General features: G+C 40.2%; 1 protein-coding gene across 50 annotated transcripts in view; it reads left to right on the top strand.

Moving 5' to 3' along the window:
* The window catches only part of TNRC6B (trinucleotide repeat containing adaptor 6B), a 134,547-nt gene that overhangs the window by 97,491 nt on the left and 14,096 nt on the right, over positions 1–22,960 (top strand). For 22 of the 50 annotated variants that reach the window (XM_085517112.1, XM_085517104.1, XM_085517164.1 and 19 more), the window contains 13 exons: positions 4,226–4,374; positions 5,585–5,755; positions 8,028–8,153; positions 9,115–9,246; positions 9,776–9,874; positions 10,027–10,201; positions 10,485–10,619; positions 10,819–10,995; positions 14,734–14,880; positions 15,118–15,213; positions 19,621–19,941; positions 20,323–20,393; positions 22,227–22,366. In XM_085517112.1, coding sequence (XP_085373238.1) covers positions 4,226–4,374; positions 5,585–5,755; positions 8,028–8,153; positions 9,115–9,246; positions 9,776–9,874; positions 10,027–10,201; positions 10,485–10,619; positions 10,819–10,995; positions 14,734–14,880; positions 15,118–15,213; positions 19,621–19,941; positions 20,323–20,393; positions 22,227–22,366 — 1,939 coding nt within the window. Of the gene's footprint in view, positions 1–4,225; positions 4,375–5,584; positions 5,756–8,027; positions 8,154–9,114; positions 9,247–9,775; positions 9,875–10,026; positions 10,202–10,484; positions 10,620–10,818; positions 10,996–14,733; positions 14,881–15,117; positions 15,214–19,620; positions 19,942–20,322; positions 20,394–20,658; positions 21,567–22,226; positions 22,367–22,960 lie in introns of those variants that run through there. The other 28 variants (XM_085517217.1, XM_085517250.1, XM_085517191.1 and 25 more) reach the window with 7 other exon arrangements.

Here is a 22,960-nt window from a genome sequence, read left to right as displayed (position 1 = left end):
CACATGCAATATTTTCATGTAGATGATACGCTCCGCTTTGGAAAGGTTTAATCCTTACTTTTTAGTGCTCCCCTTGAAAGAAGGACACAGTGATAGATGCCATCTGGTATCTTGGCTGCAAGCTTTGAATACTTACACAGCCCATGCTAGAATGCAACATTGGGATGTATACCAATACAGAATACAACTGTAACTCGGGGAAGGGACATCGTGTGAGGCTGTATTGATTTATGCAGTTCACATTCATTGCTAGTGTCAAGAAAGTGAGGGTCATTCCTTCCTGTTCCTCTTGGCAGTAGGACGTCCCAGTTAGCTTAGGTCCCTGGAGGTGATGGAAGTTAAAGACTATCTGTTGGTGATTTCTTCAGTTGCTTGCCTCAGGTTATTGTGAATTATTTGCTCAGTAGAACTAGATTTTTCCCTGTAGATAACCTCACAAGTCCTCTGCTGTTTAAGTGGAGTGGAGCATGGGGAAAACATGAACCTAAATGAGAAGTTGAATTTGACCACTTGGATTAACTGTGTTACCTAATCCTATTTAATCACCTTGGAATTTGTGACGACTTTTTTCTTTGGCAGACTGTCTACAAAGTAAACTGTCAGAATTTTTTTGTTCTTGAAACCAAGTTTGGTTTTATGTTCTGTTTTTCTCCAGATTGTTTCTGGATAGTCGTTGACATTGTATTGTGGTAAAAATACCACACATTTAGAAATGCCATTTGAGCTGATTATTTCCCTTCAAGATTCTTCGAGTATATGTTAAAAGAAATGATCCAATTTTAATATTTCTTTTTTTCTTTTCTTTTTTATTGTGTCCTTTGAAGACTCAGATGAAGACATACACAGCACAGTCTTTGATACTTAGAAACAGGAAGGAGGTCTCCTTCCTATGTTCAGTTTTTGATTCTTTGGAATCTACAGAAGCAGGAAGGTTTCCTTATGTCCTTGCTTACAAAGACAAACCTAGTCCAGTTAAAGCCAAATGAATGAAATAGTTCAATTTTGTTTATGTGGATAAGTGGCAATGATAAGGCGTCTGGTCTGATGCTGACTGTCTTTGCACCAGTGCTGTCAACAGCATCTGCCACTGTTGTAGGCATCACATCTTGTAATGGAGTTGGCATTTTCTCAACCAAAAAAAATTGATCATTTGGATCATGCTTTAACCTTCATTGGTAGCAAAGTTGTAGATTTGCGGTAATCAAGGTGTACATTTGGTATCAGCTCCAGTTTTAGTATATTAATGCAATCTGAACATTTTCTCTTCTCTTGGCTTAAAAAATACTTTCTTAAGTATATTTTTCTGCTGCAGTACACCTTATAGAGGGTGAAGGGAAAGTTCCTTTTTCCACGAATTCTTTCTTCTTGTCAACAGCTAAGGACCCCTTGACTTTTTATAGTAATACATAGTTACGGGGAAAGTAGCAGAACTTTTCCTCTGTCCTCTTTGGTCTCTGCATTCCGACTCTGCTTGTATCACATTTCTCTGAGTAGCCTTGCTTATGCTGATTATGGTTCTTTTTATTCTTTATCTCCACATTAATTTTGATCTTCGAAACTTTCTACTCTTGGGGATCTTAAATGCCATTTGACCTTGTGAGGAAGAGTGTTAGACACTCAGAATGTCCTGTGAAAGTGCTGCAGAAAGGTTGTGTTCTCTTGATGTGTTGCAGTTCTGTTCTTCAACTTGCCTGTTAATGGCCACATCTTTGTTCCTAGGTACATGTGTTTATTATAGTTTGCATTTCATTTGAAAGTAAAAGAATGTAACTGAGACTTTCCTACAGCTTTTATATTACTTCTCTGCTTAGAATTTCTGATCTTTTTGCTTATGTTTGTTGTGAAAAGTATAAGCTGTTTGCTCAGCCTATATTTACATCTAAACCTCAAAAGCTGGACTTCGTTATGAGGTAGTCTTGTTCCTCAGCTGGATTTTGGTCGCTTTTACAATGTGACAGGCTTTAGTAGCCAAATAGCTCCAACTTAATATTTTCCCAGTTTGTGGATAAATGTGCGTTGAACTCCATTAAATCTGTGCTTGGAGACCACATGTATCAAAGAAAACGTAGGCTTTTGTATGCACAGAGTAACTTGGCTCTGATCATCACGCGTCTTAAAATAGGTCCAGTTGTCATAGTAATTGCCATAGTAATTCTAACTATGTGGGTCTCAGTCTTGTTTGAAAAATATGTTGCTTTGGTTGCAAGGTACTGTGCTGACCGAGAGAGAAAAGAGATGGATCAGTAGAATGCCTGAGGCAGATTTACTTCCCTATTTGTTTATTATCAGATCTCTTCAACAGATAGCTTGTTGAACTTTGTAAATAGGAAATAGGCTGCAGCTTTTATCTACTGACAGAAATCGTGAGATGTGAAGTTTGATACTACAGTAAGTAGCTTGCCAGGACTGCTTAGTATTGTAGCTTCTTATTCTGTTTGACAGTCACTTCTGTCTTATTTCTTTAATGTATTAGCAGCTACTTCTGCAGATCATGGAATTCTCAAATCATCTATGAAGAATGGGAAATTCATTTCTGATTCAAATGCAGTTCATCCTGTACACTATTGAAAATACTTAACAAAGCTGTAACCAGAGTATAACAACTCAGTGTGGTTGCTGAGTAGTGTTGGATGTTGTGACTTAATGGCAAAAGTTTAAAACCAGTATCTCTCAAATGTTTTAGTTTTTGTGGTTAATTAGAAAACATATTTCAAATGTTCTTTTTTTTCAGTATTACTTTTACCACATTAGTAGTACTTTTTTTTTTTTTTTACCACATTGATTTCTTATGTTTATATACTTATAGATTGATTTTTTTTTCTCCTTTAAGCTGTGTGCATGTGGTGAGGGAGATATATTTCATAGCTTTTTTCCTTCATCAGGCATGAAAGTGGTCTTTCAAGCTCTTGTTTCATTATCTAGTTTTCACAGTGTCTCTTAGAGCTATTAGTAGTGGGGAGAAAAAAAATCTGATGAAGTGTCTTTTACAAAAATGATAGAACTTTTAACCTGTTCTACAGTTCCCTATGTAGATGATTTGAGTTTTTATGTGTGCTTGTTTTTAAGTGTTCTTGCTAACTGCAGAGGTGGTATGTCACTGTTTTTGTGATAAATGATGTTGAAATCATCTGAGAGGATGAAACCAGATCAACTCTGAAGGCTATACCAAAAAGAAGAACCCATGTAATTAGTGGTTAATTTCATAGGTCCTTGGCAGTAGGAAACCTATAAATATTAACAGTTTGCAATAGGACATAAACAAGAGATGCTGCTGCCTTTGAGAATCATTTTTGAGAAAGTAAATATTTTCAGGATTTTACAGTCATTAGTTGTCTGCTGTGTATAATAAAGACTTCAGTGCTTGTCAGTGGTAGGATAACATATCCATCACCAAGTTCCTTCATTGAAAGTCATAAATTCTGGTTAAATATGGTGACAGGCCTTTTGAACTGTTCTTGTGAAGGCCACGTGTTCCACTAAACACGATTATTTAAAACTGCAAATACAATTAAAGCTTGATTCTACCACATTGCTTATATTTTAAAATTAATATGTTTTCCATTTACTTCAGCATAACACTGTTCATCTGATAGAAGTGCCAAGTACAACAGAAGGAATTGTTCTCTGACCGTGGTTATATGTAAAGCAGCAACTTCCTTTGGTCAGGACTTGGCTGATGATATGCTTAAAAGAAAGATGTTTTGTCCACTGCGAGTGGTAGTTTCCTCATCTGTTATTAACATCTCTTTCTCATGCTACACTGGATTACTCAGTAAACAATGTCAGGAGACTTGAAGAGGTTGTTTGAAAAGTGTCTCTTGTGGGGTGTATAATTGCTGCATACAGGCTGAGAGAGATTGATTCTCTGGTGCGGGGAAGTTATGTTCAACCAGAAAGTTGTTGGTGTTCAAGGATTAAGTTCACGTTACTGCAGGAGAATTTTGACTAACTTATTCATACTTGCACACAAACTGCAAGAAATGCTTTGAATTAAATTCCCTGAATTGGTTTGTTCAGTCTTAAAAATGAAACTTCCTCTTTTATTTTCTCAGTGTTCTTTGGTGGGAACTGTTTGCTGTACTCAATTGTAAGATAAATGATTTATACAAAATGTAAATAAGACAAATCTGATCTTAAATATTTTTTCTTTGGCTGTGAACCTGATGGTATGCAAGGCAGTGGATATGATTGGCACTAATTATGCTTTCTTTCTTCTTTTCTGCAGGTGGTCTCCCAGATAAGAAGTTTGAGGTAGATAAACGAGCCATGAATCTCGGGGATTTTAATGACATAATGAGAAAGGATCGATCTGGGTTCCGTCCACCTAATTCCAAAGACATGGGAACCACAGATAGTGGGCCTTATTTTGAGAAGGTGAGAAAAATATCTCCAGATAAATTAAAATCAGCCTCTGTATTTGAGGTACTAGTTTTAATCCTACTCCTCTGGGAGTGCTAAAAATCCAGTCACCATGGATGAACTCAACAATAGAAGGTGTGAGGGAGTTATGTTTGTAGAATGGATGTGTTTGTAAAACAGGAGTCAGGTATGTACAAACAAGCTAAATTATCTAGGTGGAAAAATGCTTTTTATTCTAGAACAGACTTCTTTTAAATGATCAGGAAGGAATTCTCTTGCTCTTCTTGGAAGGGTAAATGACTGGTAGTAATGAAATTCATTACAGGTTTCATCACGGAGATTCTTTTGGTTACTGACAACAGTCATCTACTGTAAAAAAGATGGGTTTTAGATCTAAGTAAACATAAGTAATCACAGTCTTTCAGATATTTTTCTGCTTTCATGTTTGTGATGTATTAGAAACACCCCTTCTAAATTCTGCAAACCTTTTGGCTGTATGTCCGTGTGCTGTGAGCTTCTGTATGGCATCTGTTTCTCTGTGACATCTGTTGTATGTTATGTTAAGCATTTCTTTCATATGCTTGCCTGTTTTAAGTAGAAGCTTTCACTCACTGTTGTTATCAAATATTAATTGCCGCACATTATGAATTTGAGATTGTCCAATAGATTCAGAATGTTTGTAGGTGGTGATGTTTCTTTTTTAAAATACATTTTATCACATGTAAAATGGGGGGAAAAATGTGTAAAAATGCTGTAGGTGTGTTAATGTCTGATTTTTTTGATTTTTTTTGATTTTTGAAACTCCTCCATTTTGGTATAACAGGCCAAAAACAATTTTGTCAACTCCCTCTGGTGGCCCATTTAATAAATACCACTAGCAGACCTAATGCTTTCCAAACATAGATTGTGGTCATAGGTATATGCTAATATTAGGAATTAACTGAAGATTTGTTTGTTTTTGTAGTGGTAGTAGGCACTGTCGGAGATTAACTTTATTAGTGCAACCTACTTCTCAAAATGTTTTCCTTAGAAGAAAACTTTAGGGACTTATTGATCATCTCCTTGGACCAGAATCATGATTGTTAAGTGCTCGTTTGAGTCGGAACTTTTGTCCATGTAATTGCTATTACAGATTAACTTTGCTTCTTCCTAGTCACTCACCGTCCCTCTTTTTCTCCTCTTGCATTCTGTTGCTTCACTAACCAACTCCTGCTGTTGGCTTCAGCTGACTTTGCCTTTCTCCAATCAAGATGGGTGCCTTGGGGATGAGGCTCCCTGCTCTCCCTTCTCCCCTTCTCCCAGCTACAAGCTGTCTCCCTCTGGTTCCACACTATCCAACGTCGGCCTTGGAGCAATCGGCTCAGGGCTCAGTCCCCAAAACTACGCTGCTAGACAAGTAAGCAGGCCACCTTATAAGATGCGTTGTTAATATGGCTGCAACCTGGGCTTAATCCTGGTTAGTTGGTTGCTTGCATTTGTTTTCCTACCAAATAAATAAATAACAGAAATTTCAGTTATATCAAGCCATCCACTTTGGCTCCTGTCATCAAAATGTATTCTTTCTGGTTTTGTTGGCCTCTTACTTATTGAATCACAGTGCAGCAGCAGATGTTTATTTTTCAGAAGTCATGAAGTTAGTTAGTGAAGAACTGTATATTGATGTTTTAAAATCTAGTTAGAGGTTGTTGATTTGCCCCACCAACCCCCAACACTGAGTTGTTCCAGACTACCCAGTAACCTCATGTGTAGAAGTGTTTCTTTAAAAACATTGCGGTCCTTTTGCATAGTGCCAGTTCCTTCCTCCCTTCCCTACAGACCATAGAAAGGACTGATTTTAGCAACGTTTAAAAATGGTTGAAGTAGCAATAATTTTGTTCCGTGCATGGAGGAATGGCAGGGAAGAAATGGAGTGGTTGATTATAGTTGGAATAATTCCTTGCTGTTGTGTTTTGCATTATACAAGGAGAAAACATTGCAGGAATGCTAGGAAGTGTAAGAACGGAACTGAGTATTACAACTGGACTAGCTTATATAGTCATGTGCCTGACATAATGGTGTTTCTGTGTGTTGTCTCTCTGTTTCTATGTGATGCAGCACTGGACATCAGATTAAATCCAGAATTTGTAGACACGTTCTCAGTTTTAGTGTACAGAACTCCACTGAGCTTTAGAGAAAGCTGAAAGTGTAGCAGCAGCTCCAGGCTTCTCAATAATTTTAATAGGCAGTTGATCCCAGCGAGTTCTTTCCAGAATACGAGCTTTTCTGTCTCTTGGGATCATTTCTTTCTTTTTTTATCCTCCTGCTGCATGCTCAGTATGACATACTACTGAGCTGCTTCTGAAAGAGGAGTATTGAGTATTGAGAAGATGCAGTGTAGGTGAACAAGCTGATCCACAGTGCTACCAGTACAGAAGCAGAATGAGAGACTTTTGTAGCAAAAGAAAGTGGAGAATGCACAGCATTATGGCAGAAGGGAGGCAAACCTTATGAAATTCTGGCTTACAGGGGTAGGGAGGGTTTTGGAGAGGACCTCTGCAACTTCAGATTTGAAGAAGGATGAACTTATGTTAGATACAGTGATGTTGGTGTGGAGAGAGAGAACAGAATGATGGCTGAGGGGATTAAAAAAAAAAAAAAAAAGAGTTGTTTAGAAGCCGTAGTACATGAGAGATGCAGGTATGGATCAAGGGATCCTTGTATACAGTGGAGAAGGGGAGTTGCTGAAGGTGTTGGAAAGGACAGGATCATGGCATGTAAGGACCTTTAGGAGTATAAGAGAGAAGTGCTTTGGCTTCTGTTTTTAGAAGCAGCAGCGCACAGCTGCACAGGTAGGAGACTGTCCATAACATCTCTTGTGGCTTTTTGTTGAAAGGTGAAAGCAGACAAGACAGTCTGCTCAGAGTCTGAAATAATGGAACACAGTCACAAATTCTCTTTGGTCTTTCTGTACAGTCGGAGTTACTACTACAGAAGTTCCTTTAGAAACAGGAAGCAGATCTCATTAAAAAATGAAGAAACAGCAAATGTTCTTTTTACTTAAAAAAAAAATCACTAGGAGAGGTGCTTTTTTTTTTCGTATTTGAGAGTCTACCTACTCTTTACCTTATACTTTAATATAATGGGGGGGGGGGAAAGGGAAAACAAAAAAAAATCTCAGTCTAGAATGCTGAATATTTCACATCACAAGGGAATTTTTCATGAAAGTTTTGAGTTCCGATTTGTTAGTGGAAAGCCTGCAGCGAAAGCAACAGAATTGAGTGATACGTGACAGCCCAGTGTGACAAAGTACCTCGCTTTTCTAAAACAATGGCCAGAAATTCTCACTGGCAGGCTTACCAAACTTCTAAGCTAGTGGAATGATTTTTGAGGTTATTGTTTATATTTAGTTTCTGTTTCCCAACATGTACCATGCGAAATACAAACTTAGTCATGTGCTTTTAAATACATGAACACGACTCTTGGATGTAGAAGAGAAAGAGCCTGCATCTTGAAAATGGTCTGATTGCGGTCTTATTGCAGGTGCAATGTTACTGATTAAGGGCAGGCATTTCTGTAATTCGAACAATACTCTGTTTAAGTCAGTACTTGCCTCATTATTTATAAATAGCTAGTAGCATAGAAACCCATTATTCTGAAGAATTCTTCTCACTAATGCTTTAATTTTATAGGGTGGCAATCATGGTTTGTTTGGAAACAGCACAGCACAATCGAGGGGCATGCACACACCAGTGCAGCCACTAAATCCTTCCCCCAATATCCGGGCGCAAGTGCCTCCCCAATTTCTTTCTCCCCAGGTAAGGAATTTAAAGTAACTGGTTACTTGTAAAGAAAATAAAAAAGAAAGCAAAGGAGGGAGCTACAGCCTTCAGCGCGCATCATTGAGATTGTCATAGTCTTGATGTTAAGAAACAGAAAACGTAGATAAAAATTTTAACCATGTTCGACTGTGAGTTTTAAATTCGTTGGGAGATGAAATTCTGCAGAAGAATTAGCCTGCTGTCGTTCCAAGGCAGTGGGTTGTAAATGCTCTCTCCCAGTATTGTAAAACCTGAGGGTGAAGTCAGAAGTCCTGTGTCTTACATAGAGTTTTGGAAAGTATTTAAAATAAAACTCAAGAGAAAGATGAAATTTTTTCTGAAGTGTGACAAACTGCTTATTTTTTTTCAAGCAGGTTTGTCTCAAGCTTTGTGTTTCAGTTACATTGCAGAACTTTTAATGAAGACTTCAGGCTCTCCAACTGCACAAGTTTAGCTTGCCTTTGCACTTGGTGAATACTTCTGGAGATTATCCTGAGTACCTGTGTAAATCAGATATGCAGGGAAAAATAGGGGGATTCTTCTCCGCCTACTCCTGTCTTTTACTGAAGCTTATTCAGCATACACAGAAATTAACCGTTCTGTGAGGCACTGTTTCTTTGCTATGGTGACTGCCCGAATGCCTTTCTTTTTCCTTGTCAAGCTAGTGTAGTCTCTAGCAACTATGTGGTTGGGGGAGGAACCTTTGTGTGTGTGTGTGTGTGTGTGTCCCTGCATCTGCACATGTAATACTGTACATTGTCAACCAAGTGAGATTCACTCTGCTCAAGCCATAGACTGTGCATGTTTAAATGTGATGTGTAAAGAAATCTGTAATGTCTTTCCCCAAACACCATTTAAGATTGGTGTCCTATCTATTCCTATATACAAATACTTGCATTTCATTATCGTATCTTGTAGAAGTGTATTTCTTGAGGATATCTAATTGGTTTCCATGCAGGTTTCGGCCTCCATGCTCAAACAGTTCCCCAACAGTGGCTTGAATCCAGGTCTTTTCAATGTGGGACCCCAGCTTTCTCCACAGCAGATTGCCATGCTGAGCCAGCTTCCACAGATTCCCCAGTTTCAATTAGTAAGTAGCTAGTTATCTTGTGAAACAGACTGTTTGCAAATTGTCTGCTGAGTTTTCTTTTTACATCTGTTCTGATTCTGTTTTGTTCTACCGATTCTATGATTTTTTTGTACAAGTATTCCCTGCTTCTTGTACGTGAAAATACAGCCCTTAGAGGCCAGCAGATAATCTGAGCAACCCTGTGTAATTGTTGTATATGTTATCATGGGTTGGTAATGATTCTGAGCCATGCCTTCATATATTGAAAGCAATTGGCTGATTTTTTTAATGAAATTTTCTTCAGACTAGTAGTCTCAGTGATGGCAATAAAGCAAGCACTACTGATGCTCTTGCATGATGTATAGTTAGAAACAATTAAAGAAGGTAGTATTTTTCTAAAGTTTTGTTGTTAATGTTATTTCATTGTGAGGAATGGTTTGCCTATGCTTGAGTTGTGAGTAAAGCATTAGCTGGTGGTCAGCTCCTGGCAGTTAGATTTCCCTTGAAGAGCTTTGAATTTTCACCCTTCCCACCCTCACTTGTCTTGCAGGCGTGTCAGCTCCTCCTTCAGCAGCAGCAGCAGCAGCAGCAGCTGTTACAGAGCCAGAGGAAGTTATCTCAAGCTGTGCGACAGCAGCAGGAGCAACAGGTGGGGGCACTGTTTCTGTCAGTCATGTGAAAGCATAAAGTGTACTAACACTGTACTTGTCAGAGATCACAGGCCTTTGGATCTTTTTCAGACTGTTTCTTCAGTACCATCCCTATTTATTTTATTGCATTTTTGTTTGTTTGTTTTTGCAGATTGCTCGTATGGTGAGTGCCCTCCAGCAGCAGCAACAGAGGCAGCCTGGCATGAAGCATTCACCATCCCACCCTGTTGGGCCTAAGCCACATATAGACAGCATGGTACCCAATCCTTTGAATGTGGGTCTTTCAGATTTGCAGACCAAAGGACAAATACCTGGATACGGTTCAGGTAAGTGCTCCCATGGGATGAGCAATTCATATGTAGTTGCTAGAGCAAAGGTTATAAGAAATGTGAGCTCTTGATAAAACTGCATAATTTTTATCATAAAAACAGCATATTGCAGCGTACCTTAAGCAGAGTGCCAACTTAAAAGGCTTATTATAATGTTATTTTTCAAACACTTCATTTATTAGGGCTTGAATTTATTTTATTTATAATGGCAGGGCCTCCACATTTGAGGACGTTTAAATATAAACAGCAAATGATAATGGTTTTTGGTTTTGCTTCACAGGCTTTGGCTCAAGCGGCATGGACTATGGCATGGTAGGAGGGAAAGAAGCTGGAACAGAATCCCGCTTTAAACAGTGGACTATGATGGAAGGGCTGCCCTCTGTGGCTTCACAAGATGCCAATATGCACAAAAATGGTAAGAAAGGATTTACTCTTTGGGAGTGTTCTTGCAGTATCATCTCACCAGAGGTGAAATAGCTCAGGTGTAACTGCTTCCAGCTAGTTAACATCTGACCTCATTACCATGCATCTTAACTATGTTTGGTTTTAGCATTCCGTATTCTCATAAAGACCCAACCTTTCCAGAATGTAAATATGTCTTTTTAATGCTTCAGGTGCAATAGTGCCCCCTGGAAAAGCTCGTGGAGGATCGCCCTACAACCAGTTTGACATAATTCAGGGCGACCCACTAGGTGGCCATGCAGGCCCTGCTGGTGATAGTTGGTTACCTGCCAAATCTCCGCCGACAAACAAGATTGGAAGCAAATCCAGCAACGCCAGCTGGCCTCCAGGTATTACATGAGGGCAGGGATTATGTCCCACCTTTATAGTAGATGTGCCGGGATCTTTCCTCAGTAACCACTGCAAGGAAAGTATTTGGTTGGCTTATTACATTTTTTAAAAAAATGCAAATTAAAACATAAACGTTGAATTTCCAGTTAAAAAGTTGTCTGAGTTAAATAGGAACTAACTGATGAATCGTCTGATTAGTATTTTGTTTTTATGAGTTGAACCCTTGTAGTTCTGTGACTTTACAATTAAGGAAATTCTCATCTGAACGTTTGTCCCTGAAATGCATAATACCAGCTCCTTCCTTTTATATTTATTCCTTACTTCTGTTATGCTGACAGAGGATTTAAGAATTGTAATGGGTAGTATGGAATCAGAATGCAGAAGATATAAAGGCTGCCTTCATGTGGTGGTGGGAAAAGGATTTTCCTCTCCTGACTTCTCTTATTTGTCAGTACACAAACTTCCCCTTTCAGGAGTTAGCTATAAATATGACTCACAAGGCTTCTTTTGCCAACAGTATCTGTGTAAAATCTGTATGCTGTGCTGTTTGTTGTGGTTCGTGTTTGCTTGTGTTGTGTAAAGGCTAGAAGAGTGTAGGCATATTTCAGCACTTTGCATCAATCTTTTGGATTGAGTAGAAGTTTCTTTCTAATTTACAGGCTCTGGCATATTCTTTAAGTCTTGTCAACTTTCACTGGCAGAATTTTCTGCCCACTAGAAGACACAAGAATATTTAAGAAAAGTGTGTATGTATTTAAACACATAATTATCTATATAAAAGAGTTGCTAAGCCCAGAATGGTGCCCTGGTTGTTTTATGGATCAGTCACCAGTATTGTCCAGCAAATAGCAGGATGCATTGATTTTTTTGTGCCTGGAGAACTCTTAGATTCCAAGTAAACATCCCTTGCTGCTAATCCTTTGCTGTGTACCCACTCAAGCACAAAGAAGTGTAGGTACAGGTACCTTGAGTAAACCAGTAGTACAGGCCTTGCATTAAAAAGCCTAGAAATCTGTTCTACAGGTACAAAATAGCTGGAAGCTTACAAAAAGTAGTTAAAGCTTTTAATGTGAGAAACCTTCAGTGTGTAACTCTGGTAAGAAAATGTTTTTTGATGAGGTAACACAGTTCAAGGATTACTTGAACAATGTCTGTGCGTTTATGACTTTTCAGACCGCTGACTGCTTTCTGTAAAAGTGCATTTACATTACTTTGCTGTCGGCCTGGCTGCTCATAGGGGGTTTCTTGAACTGGAATTAATGTTCATAATGCCAGAAATCCCCAGGGCTTAATTCTTTTCAGGGCCTGTCTCCTAGGCTCATTGGTTACTAAAAAAGAAACACAAGTTGAGCAGCGTTCCCCTATGTACCACCTGAGAAACACAGTACTGCTTAGGATACTCGGATAGGGATGTATCAGCTCTGCTGCATTCCAGGGTTTTGAAGCAGATGTTGGCTCTGACAAGATGATTGGTACCAGAATGCTATTACAGAAGCAAGAAACTGAATAGAATACTTTGTCCCATTTTGGTGCCTTTGAGCTTCTTTAGTGATGCTTGCAGTCCTGCTGTCAGTGATATGTAAATTTTTTGCTATTATTTACTGTCTCACTCTGAGAGAGGATAGATGGAGTTCATGAATCCTGAACATAAACTGTCACTGGGATTGTGAGTACCATCCCTCATCTCTTGTGTAAATGCATAGCTCTTGACTGTGATTGTGGACTTCGTGTAAGAGATGGTGGGTTTTGTCATGCAGCTGTTAGGTAGTTGTCATTTTGTTGTTATGTCTCTCTCGTGAGGTCCATAGACTACTGAGATGAATGTTACTGTCCCATAACCATCATCCACTTAAGCTATTTCATGGGTTTATTAGCTTTTTAGCATCCTTGAGAAGGAAGAGGTACCTATAATCATGATCTACCTTATCAAGAACCCTGATTAAGGATAAAGATCCTTTTTCTGTCTAGGCTTGCAGATGAGGATCACTGTCAGATCTAGGTACGGAAATTTTCCTTACAGTGTTGAGAAACAAGTTAATAAAAATGAGTTTACAAGAGGGAACCTCTTGAAATGCATGTGAGTTTCCTTTGAGTGAATACACAGTGGTCATTCAGCATTAACCCACATCACAGCTTTCATGTTTTCCTACTGAATGCCATCTGATGCAGAAATTCTGCCATTCAGGAGAGCAGTCCAATGAGAGCAGGTCCAATGCTGAGTAAAGGGGCAGAATCACTTCCCTAGTCCAGTGTTGTAGAGTTAGAAAAAATTGGGAGGTAATGACTGACGTTTAAAAAATCTTGAAGACAGTAGGTAAGGTAAAATCAGAATTGTAATTCCTCAACCGTTGCAGTGCTACAGCTGTGGTACAGGTGCTGGAACTAAGAGAATATGTATTTTACATAGGTAAGAACATAGTTTTTTTCCATAATAAGTGGTGAATGTGAGTAGTGTTGCTTTTGGAGCTTCTACAGGTAGATATTTCTAGCTGTTTGAAAAAGTGGTGGAAAATGTGTTCACAAGCAAGTGTTAGCTGAGAGAAGGCATTTTGATATCCTTAATGGAAATGCTAATAGAGTGCAATGGCTGTAGCTTGCCCATGGTGGCCAGGTTTATGTTCTTGTCCTTATGTGAGATCTTTGCTACCAGCGTTAGAGGCAGAGTACTGAGCTAGATGGGTCATGGCTCTGACCCATCAGGATATTTCTCTTGAGATTCTCCTGGCAGTGCAGTATCATAATCTAATACTGCCCTCGATATGCCAGCTATTTGAATCGTCACTATCACACCTTCTTCTGTGTTTGTCGAAGTTGTAGTCTTGACTATGCTGCATCATTGTAACAGTAGCTGAAACAAGACTTTCCATGGCAGGTTCCCATATATATTGCTGCATTTCACGTAGATCTTTGGTTATCAGTTACTTCAAAACTCCAGGGGAATGAAGGTTTCATTCCATATTCTGCATTTGTATCTGCAAGTTATTGATCTGTTACCTGTCACCTCCTTCACATGTGTCCAAACTGTTACACAGTACCCAGGAAGCTTCTGTTTTTGTATTTGGCATTATTCATTTCTTACTATCGCTTCCAGAATGGCTCACAGAACTTTATTAATTGAACATCTGTCTACTTGAAGGAGAAACCAAGTTACTGATCTTTCTTAATGTTAATGGAATTTTTTGGTTCATGCTCTCTATAACTCTGTATAATGTCTTAAAGATCTGACATTCATGGAGTTATAATTGAGAGACTTAAGCATATTCTGTCTTCAGAACAAGGTATGAAGAATATTAATGTATGCACATACCACTTTTATCAAAAGGTATCTCACATTAGCATTACTTCAGTACTGATGGGTAATGCATAAACTGTGTGTGTACCTACAGCACAGAGCATCCAAGGTTGCATTTACAAGCTCAGGATACTTACTGTAAACACAGGAAGTATCTTAGCAGATATATAATGTATTCAGGAAGGTTAAAACTGTTGAAGCCAGTTAAACAAAAAGTGAAAGTTCTGTATGCTCTTTCAGCACTTTTGCAGTATTGACTTGTAATCTCATACTAGAAGTAGCTCTGTGGGAGGAAATACAGAGTAGATTTCATCTAAGAGAAATCTGATGTGTTTTTTTTTAGGAACAGTGTGGAAGATTATCCTCCTGAAATATCCTCCACAGTTACTTCTAGTAAATGACATTCCATTGTCTGCATCTAACTCCTTCTTTTGTCCTGTTCCAGAGTTCCAACCAGGAGTGCCATGGAAAGGTATACAAAACATTGACCCTGAATCTGACCCCTACGTGACCCCTGGAAGTGTGCTGGGGGGGACAGCCACATCTCCCATTGTAGATACTGACCACCAACTTCTGCGGGACAACACCACAGGTAAAACAGTGAACAACTGGCGTATGATTATTTATGTCTGATATTTGAGAATATTCTGATATTCCTGTCGTAACAGGATAAGTCTCTTGCATTTGACTAAGAAGGAAGCCTGTGTGTCTGTGCACCACAGCTGTGTATCATGTAGAAAGCTGACCCTGGTACAAATCATGGCTTTCTTGGGATTTAACTCTGAAAGTGGCCTACTCTTCACTTTCTTTCTCTTTCTGCCTTTGATAGGGTCTAATTCTTCCCTCAACACCTCGCTGCCTTCACCTGGTGCCTGGCCCTACAGTGCCTCTGACAATTCCTTCACCAACGTTCATAGCACTTCAGGTATGCAGGCTTCAAAATTTACCTGGGCAGAACATTTTTCAATTATCACTAATTCCTCATCCTTATTCCACCTTGAAATACCCTTTTCAGCATTTCCTTATGAAATTTGGAAATAATAATGTGTGTGGCTGATCAGGTCATTGTCTTTGTGATAATAAAATATTCTGTTGTAGTTGCTTTATAAACTAGGCTAAAATTCCTTCACCTACCCTTCTCCCACTAAAACATTTTTAATCATGCAAGTTAAAGAACAAGATAGCAGTAGGCAATAGATATAAGAGGGAAAAAAACACAATCTAAATGTGGTCTGTTTATATGTAAACTCTTATGGGAGCCATTGTAAATTTTTTTTTAAATACCTGATCCTGTGTGCATGAGGTAAGGAATATTGCGAGTAATAAAGAGGTGATTTTATTCATCTTAAATTTGGAGTGTTAAAGTTCTATGTAGGGAACACTTTTTCCTCACTTTTTGTAATGCTCAAATTTCCCTGAGACATGGAGAGAAACTAATTTTTAGTCAAAGAACTGAAGGGCTTATGCATAGATCTTTCAATGGGTGGCCTGCAGACAGTAGTGTCTGCATCAGTAAGTAAGGTCTCCAAAGCTGTCTTGTGAAGAAAGATCTCTGCACGTACTTCGTATTTTGAGCTGCTCATAAATGCTGGAGTTTTCTTTAGAGACATCACTGTCTTTGGCAGCTACTTAAAACTGGATAATTATATATGGATAGCAGAACTGGTGAGCTTAGCTGAGAGCTGCATCTGTCTCACACAGTTTTTCCAACTTCAGGGATAAAAGCATGCAATAAGTTGCCATCTTTGCAAAACACATTGAAAATCCTGCTTACCTCTCAAGAAAGATAGAATTCCTGCTGCCAGTTTGTGGCATCACATTGGTTTGAAGCAGTATACACATATGCAGGATTCAAAATACATAAACAATTTATCTTTCATAGCCTGAGTAGAGGAATGACGTGTTCCCCTGGCGTGCTGCCCTCAAAGACAAGGGCGTTGAGGAGAGCTGGCTGCTCTTCAAGGATGCCCTCCTGGCAGCACAAGAGGTCTCCATTCCCCTGATTAGGAAAGTGGGCAGGAGAGGTAGAAAACCGGCATGGCTCAGCAAGGACCTGCTAAGAGAACTGAGGGTGAAGAAAGGGGTGTACAAGCTCTGGAAACAAGGCTGTATCACCTGGGAAGAATACAGGGATGCCATCCGGACTTGCAGACGTGGGATCAGGAAAGCCAAGGCGCAGGCAGAATTGAACTTGGCAAGGGACGTGAAAAACAATAAGAAAACCTTCTACAGGTACATTGGCCAGAAGAGACAGGTCAAAATGGGCGTACCTACTTTGGCAAATTTAAAAGGAGAAATGGCTTCAACAGATGAAGAGAAAGCTGAGGTGCTGAATGAGTTCTTCACCTCAGTCTTCACTGGTGGCCAGGATTCTAGTCTTTTTCACGTCCCTAAGTCTTGCACCCCCATACCTCTATGTGGGGACCAAGGAGGTAAATCCCTGCCCACTGTAAGGGTAGAGCAAGTCCGAGAGTGCCTCCTTAGACTGAATGAGTATGTCTATGGGGCCAGATGGCGTGCATCCCAGGGTCCTGAAGGAGCTGGCTGAGGTGGTTGCTGAGCCGCTCTCCATTATATTTGAGAAGTCGTGGCTGTCAGGTGAGGTCCCGGATGATTGGAGGAAGGGTCACGTCACTCCCATTTACAAGAAGGGGAGCAGGGAGGACCCGGGGAACTACAGGCCGGTGAGTCTCACCTCCGTGCCTGGGAAGATTATGGAACAGATCCTCCTGGACAACATGCTTGATCACATAAAGAACGAGCACGTGATCCTAGACAGCCAGCATGGCTTCACCAGGGGAAGGTCATGCTTAACTAATCTTGTGGCCTTCTATGATGGAGTGACGGCGTTGGTGGACGAAGGGAAGGCAACCGATGTCATTTACCTGGACCTGAGCAAGGCCTTTGACATGGTCCCCCATCACATCCTCATCTCCAAATTGGAGGGAAGTGGATTTGATGGGTGGACAACTAGATGGATAAGCAATTGGTTGAAAGGCCGCAGACAGAGGGTGGTGGTCAATGGCTCTATGTCCAGGTGGAGGCTGGTAACGAGCGGTGTCCCTCAAGGGTCTGTCTTGGGACCGGTGCTCTTTAACATCTTTATTAATGACATCAATGAGGGAATGGAGTGCACCCTCAGCAAGTTTGCTGATGACACCAAGCTGAGTGGTGCAGTCGATACAGTGGAGGGAACGGATGCCATTCAGAGGGACCTTGACAGGCTGGAAAGCTGGGCTTGGGTGAACCTAATGAGGTTCAACACGGCAAAGTGCAAGGTTTTGCACTTGGGCCGGAAAAACCCCAGGCACCTGTACAGGCTGGGAGGAGTGGTCCTTGAGAGCAGCTCGGCAGAGAAAGACCTAGGGGTCCTGATAGATGAGAAACTTAACATGAGCCAGCAGTGCGCTCTGGCAGCCTGGAAAGCAAATGGCATCCTGGGCTCCATCAGGAGAGGGGTGGTCAGCAGAGATAGGGAGGTGATTGTCCCTCTCTACTCTGCTCTTGTGAGGCCCCATCTGGAGTACTGTGTCCAGGTGTGGAGCCCTCAGTACAAAAAAGACATGGAGATTTTGGAAAGGGTCCAGAGGAGGGCCACGAAGATGATCAGGGGGCTGGAGCACCTCCCCTATGAGGACGGGCTGAGGGAGTTGGGTTTGTTCAGCCTGGAGAAGAGAAGGTTGCGGGGTGACCTCATTGCAGCCTTTCAGTACCTGAAGGGAACTTACTCCCAGGAGGGGAGTAAACTCTTCAAAAAGGCTGATAATAGCAGGACTAGGGGAAATGGTTTTAAGTTAAAAGAAGGAAGATTTAGGTTGGATGTTAGGGGGAAGTTCTTCACTAGGAGAGTGGTTAGGTCCTGGAACAGGCTGCCCAGGGAGGTTGTGGATGCCCCGTCCTTGGAGGTGTTCAAGACCAGGTTGGACAGGGCTCTGGGCAACCTGATCTAGTAAAGGTGTATGTTTGGTGGCCCTGCCAGGCAGGGGGGTTGGAACTACATGATCCTTGAGGTCCCTTCCAACCCGGGTCATTCTGTGATTCTGTGATTCTGTGTCAGCTTTCTCATCTCTCTTTGCTTTTGTCTAGCACATGAGGAGAAGAGAGGAAGGGAAAAACCTAAAGTCATAGCTAAACTGAAGACAATGTACCCACTGCCTGCCATAAATCCTCTCTTCTCCACATCTTAATAAACTACACACCAGTGCTGTACAGCTGGAAAGCAGTTCATCTGAATTAAGGATTTAGAATTCACAAATCTGTAAAACAAACTTGGTCTAGTAAACAAGGTTTCTAAGGACTTTTATATACTTCAGAGGTTAGTGCTTGAAATTCAAGTACTGTTGACAGTTTCTGTCATGGAAATGCAGTGATCCAAATGTGAAGCAAAGCATGCCTTTACTTCTTGCTCTTATGTTTTATTATTGAGTCCCAAATGTATTATTTTGTGACATTTAAGCATGGATTTTAATTTCCTATTTCAAATGAACAATTTACTACTTTTTGTGAGTAAAGAAAGATTAATACATACATTTGCAAATGTATAAATGAATTCTGATTAAGGTAATGTATGTCTCAAGAGCCTTTTCCCCTAGGATAGTCGGTCTGTTTGCTGATTCTGATTACAGAGCAAGGAAAAAGAAAATTACTCAAGCAATTTCAACTTAAGTGTATTTCTTCTTACTGAGTGATGGGGGATGCCCAGTATTATTCTTCTCCTAATAAGTACTTGGCAGTATTTTCTAGTATAAATTCAGCGCATGCTGTCAAGATGGTTTTAAAGCCCAGTTGTCATATAGCTAAATGCCCTTCATCATGTGTTATTGCTGTGCACACTCTATAATGACATTTATGTTGCATAAGAAAGAATTAATCTTATTGAATGACATCTTTAGCAGGTAATATTAGCTTAGTAGACCAAGAGCAGTAAATACTTACTTTGGATCTCTGCAAGATTGGGGCCATGAGAAGGTTTGGTTTTAGGCATTAAAAGTCAGTAGCACCCAGATGTGCAGGAAATCCTCAGGTTTCTCAGATGAAATGTGGTAGTGTAATATGGGTGTCTTATATTTCTCGTGTTAATGATTATATATAGTGTGGTAAGTAATGTTAATTCAGACAGTAGTCTCTTTTTGTGGGGAGCGAGGGTGTATGAAGTAGGCCAAGATTAACTACATGTGTCATGGATTTTTTGCTGTGTCAGATTAACTCTTTTTTTATTCTGTGCTATGTGTTTGTCTGTGATTGAAATTACAAAGAGTTTGCAGTAATAGTGTAGTTGAAGGCTGGTTGAATCTTGTTAGGTTTCTCTAATACTGTTTGTTCAATCTTCCAGCAAAATTCAGTGATTACAAATCAACATGGTCCCCAGATCCCATAGGACACAATCCCACTCATCTCTCCAACAAGATGTGGAAAAACCATATTTCCTCAAGGAACACTACAGGGCTGCCTCGCCCGCCTCCTGGCCTGACCAACCCCAAACCATCATCTCCATGGAACAGCACAGCACCCCGATCGGTCAGGGGCTGGGGGGCACAGGACTCAAGGCTTGCCTCTGGTGAGAAGAATCATCTGATAACGCCATTGATCAGACCTGAGGAGTGTGCGTTTTACAGCAGTAATGGTTTGGAGGAGAGAAAGTTGCAGTTGCCTGGTAAAAGGAAAAAAAAAGTTCCTTAAGTTCTTGAAATGGAAATGAACTGTGGTGATTGGGATGGCCAGGGGGGAGGATCCTGGGTCCTGCTGCAGGAGATTAGTGGAGAGGGCTAACAACTGCAATGAAGGAATTTCTGTTGCATAGGGCCTTTCAAAACTTAAAGATAGCTGATGGGGGAAACAGCTAGGAAATAAACTCTAGTAAAGTGGATCCTGATGTGAAATATGAAGATGTACTTTTTCTTGTCAGGAGTAAATATTGTGCTTACGTTTGTTATTAGAGTTAACAATGCTGAATTTGTTTGGGACTGAAAGACCTGACTATAAAGAAAAAGGTTTTTAACACGTTTTTCTTGATTCCTCTGTCTCCCGTTTGCAGCATCTACTTGGAGTGATGGTAGCTCAGTTCGTCCTAGTTACTGGCTGGTTCTTCACAATCTCACTCCGCAGGTATTTTCTGTTACTTGTTTGCTTTGCTGAGATAGTGATTTGTGGGCTCTTCACTTGGCTTTTAGTGAATAAAATCTAACAGAATCAAATTCGTCAGCGTGCATGAGACGCGTTTCTACTAACCCAGGCTGTAGTCTAATCAGCTTTTCTGTAGTAATCTTTTCATTTCACTTCAAGACATTCAGTGTTTCTGGATGACTAACTTAGCCTTTTCTTACCTAGCATTTAAGGAAAGTACTGGAACATAAAGGTTTGTTTTTCCTAGAAGTGAAGAAAAGTTGCATGACCGTAATGCAGAATGGTTTACAGCAGTGTTTCTTTGGGATGGAAGAACGTTGGTATAACTGCTAGCTTTCACTTTGGTGTTTCCATTCTGAAACCACAGTGTTTCCAGCTCTTCTGCCAAAAACAGGCTAAGTTGGTTATTCCTGCAAAAGTGTTCTCAGCACTCTTCCTCTCAGAATGAGTTCTCTGGGTGTCGTGGTTTCGGCAATCTCATTCAGTATGTATTGAATGCTTAGGAAAAACCTGTGTGAATATCAGCAGTGCCCTAAGGTCTAGACCCTAGTTCCCATCCAACAGAGTAAATTTACCATGCTTCTAATAGAGCTTAAAAAGGCATCAGTGTGAAAGACTTAGGTCTCCTTTGGATCATCCCAAATGGCAAGTGACACTTCTTTCATAGAAAGGATTGTTTTCCTTAATGCAAAGGAAATGGTAGGGGTGAATTAAAGAGCCACAATTCTAAGTCCCTGCCCTGTGCAAGTTAGATTAATGCTGCTTTAGGAATCATTTAACAGAATAAAAATAATACTTTGAAGGTATTCAGATCAATAGAAAAGCAGATTACAGTTGAACCTTCTGTAGTAAATCCTCTTTTTGTTGTGGATCAGATGCATTGAAGTAAAAGGAAGTAAAAAATCAGCATGATTTCAGAAACAGTATCTCCAGTTTCTTTTTTTAACTTTGCCCATATTTGCAGCCACATAAAACTTTCTTTTCCCTCATTTGAGATTGTATTATACAATAGGGGAGAAAAGGGAGAAGGAAGAAAATAATACTTCCTTTCAGTATTTGCACATGTGGATCCCATTTGTGTGTGCATGTTCTTGTGGCATACAAGGAACAGAATCTGTCTGTACAGAACGCCTTGGAGAACAGCAGTTCCTGGAGGTAAGAAACTGTTGTGCTGCAGGAAGGAATGTAGGCAACAACTGCTGAGGAAACATCAGTTCAGGAGGAATGAACGTTCCTGGTTTGGCAAACTGTTTCTATGGCTTACTGTTTCATAAACCACAGAGACCAGGAAAAAAAAACCAAATAACCAATAAAACCCAATGAAACAAAAATTGAAAAACCCCCTTATTGTAGAGGTGAGACTTCCAATTCTGCAAAGAACATTTTACCTACTGGTTGGTCTAAATTCTGCTGGCATCACAGTGTTGGAAACTAATAAATTGTAGTTCTTCTGGCACAATCCTAATGGCTGAAGATGCTGAGAAGTACAGCCTGTCTGCCATTACTGGAAAACCTTTTGATGTAAGGGTAGTGACGGAATAAGAAAGAGAGGAGGGGAAAATGAGTCAAGCTACAGATGAGCTAAAAAGATAAGTCAGTTAATTGCATGAAGTGTAATCACTGTAATGCAAAATTGGGGTACACTAAGATGCTGTTTGAAAGTTAAATCCTGTTACCTTTGCTTTCTTTCTATTGCTTCCACCTATTTTCTTCTGTGAGAGCAGACTATCTTTTAATGACTGTAGCTACTAAGACTGAAGTACGTGTAGTAAAGTAGTTCCTAACATCTGTTCTGTTTTGGATGTTCTTCCGCAGATCGATGGGTCAACCTTGAGGACGATCTGCATGCAGCATGGCCCACTGCTGACATTCCATCTGAACCTGACCCAGGGCACCGCTCTCATCCGATACAACACCAAACAAGAGGCAGCCAAGGCCCAGACTGCACTGCACATGTGAGCAAATCCCAGTGTCCTTCCTTTGCTGCTAGACTAGTCATGAACACCAAAATGCCTCTCCAGTGCTGTGCTTTGCAAGCTTGTTTCAGGCATTTTTGAAGGGAGGCTTTCATTCATTGGTAGGATAAGATGAAAAACAAGGGTGCCTTCCATTTATCTTGTTTCAAGTATTGGCGAAAACTGGAAAATGCAGAACCGAGAAGGTGCAAATAGCAGGATGGAATTGTGACCAGTATGCAAATTGCTGTACAGTTTGGGCTGTCTTATGAAAGACCATGAATCAATTTAGATCATTCTTAATTTGTCATCCAAATGTGCAGGAATATGCTTTATTTTGAGATATAACTGAAATAGCTCCTTTGAAAAGCTACCTTTCTTTACTTTTCAGTTCTTAATTTTTTTGAATTCACAGTGGCTCTTGTATGTTTTGAAAACATGAGAGGTTTGGAGACAAAAGTAACTTCCTGGGCTTTTTAAACCTCTCTTGCTCTGTTCTGTTTGAATGGTAGCGTACATGCGTGTATCATTTTATCTACACCACATATGTACTTCTATTGTCCTTGTGTTTATGTTCAAGGCTTTAGCTTAAAT

This window comes from Coturnix japonica, chromosome 1 (genome assembly GCF_054131305.1).
Source record: "Coturnix japonica strain WE chromosome 1, WE-NBRP24, whole genome shotgun sequence".
Lineage (NCBI taxonomy): Eukaryota > Metazoa > Chordata > Aves > Galliformes > Phasianidae > Coturnix > Coturnix japonica.
The sequence above is the reverse complement of the archived record's forward strand: the minus strand, read 5'-3'. Positions and strand labels throughout refer to the sequence as shown.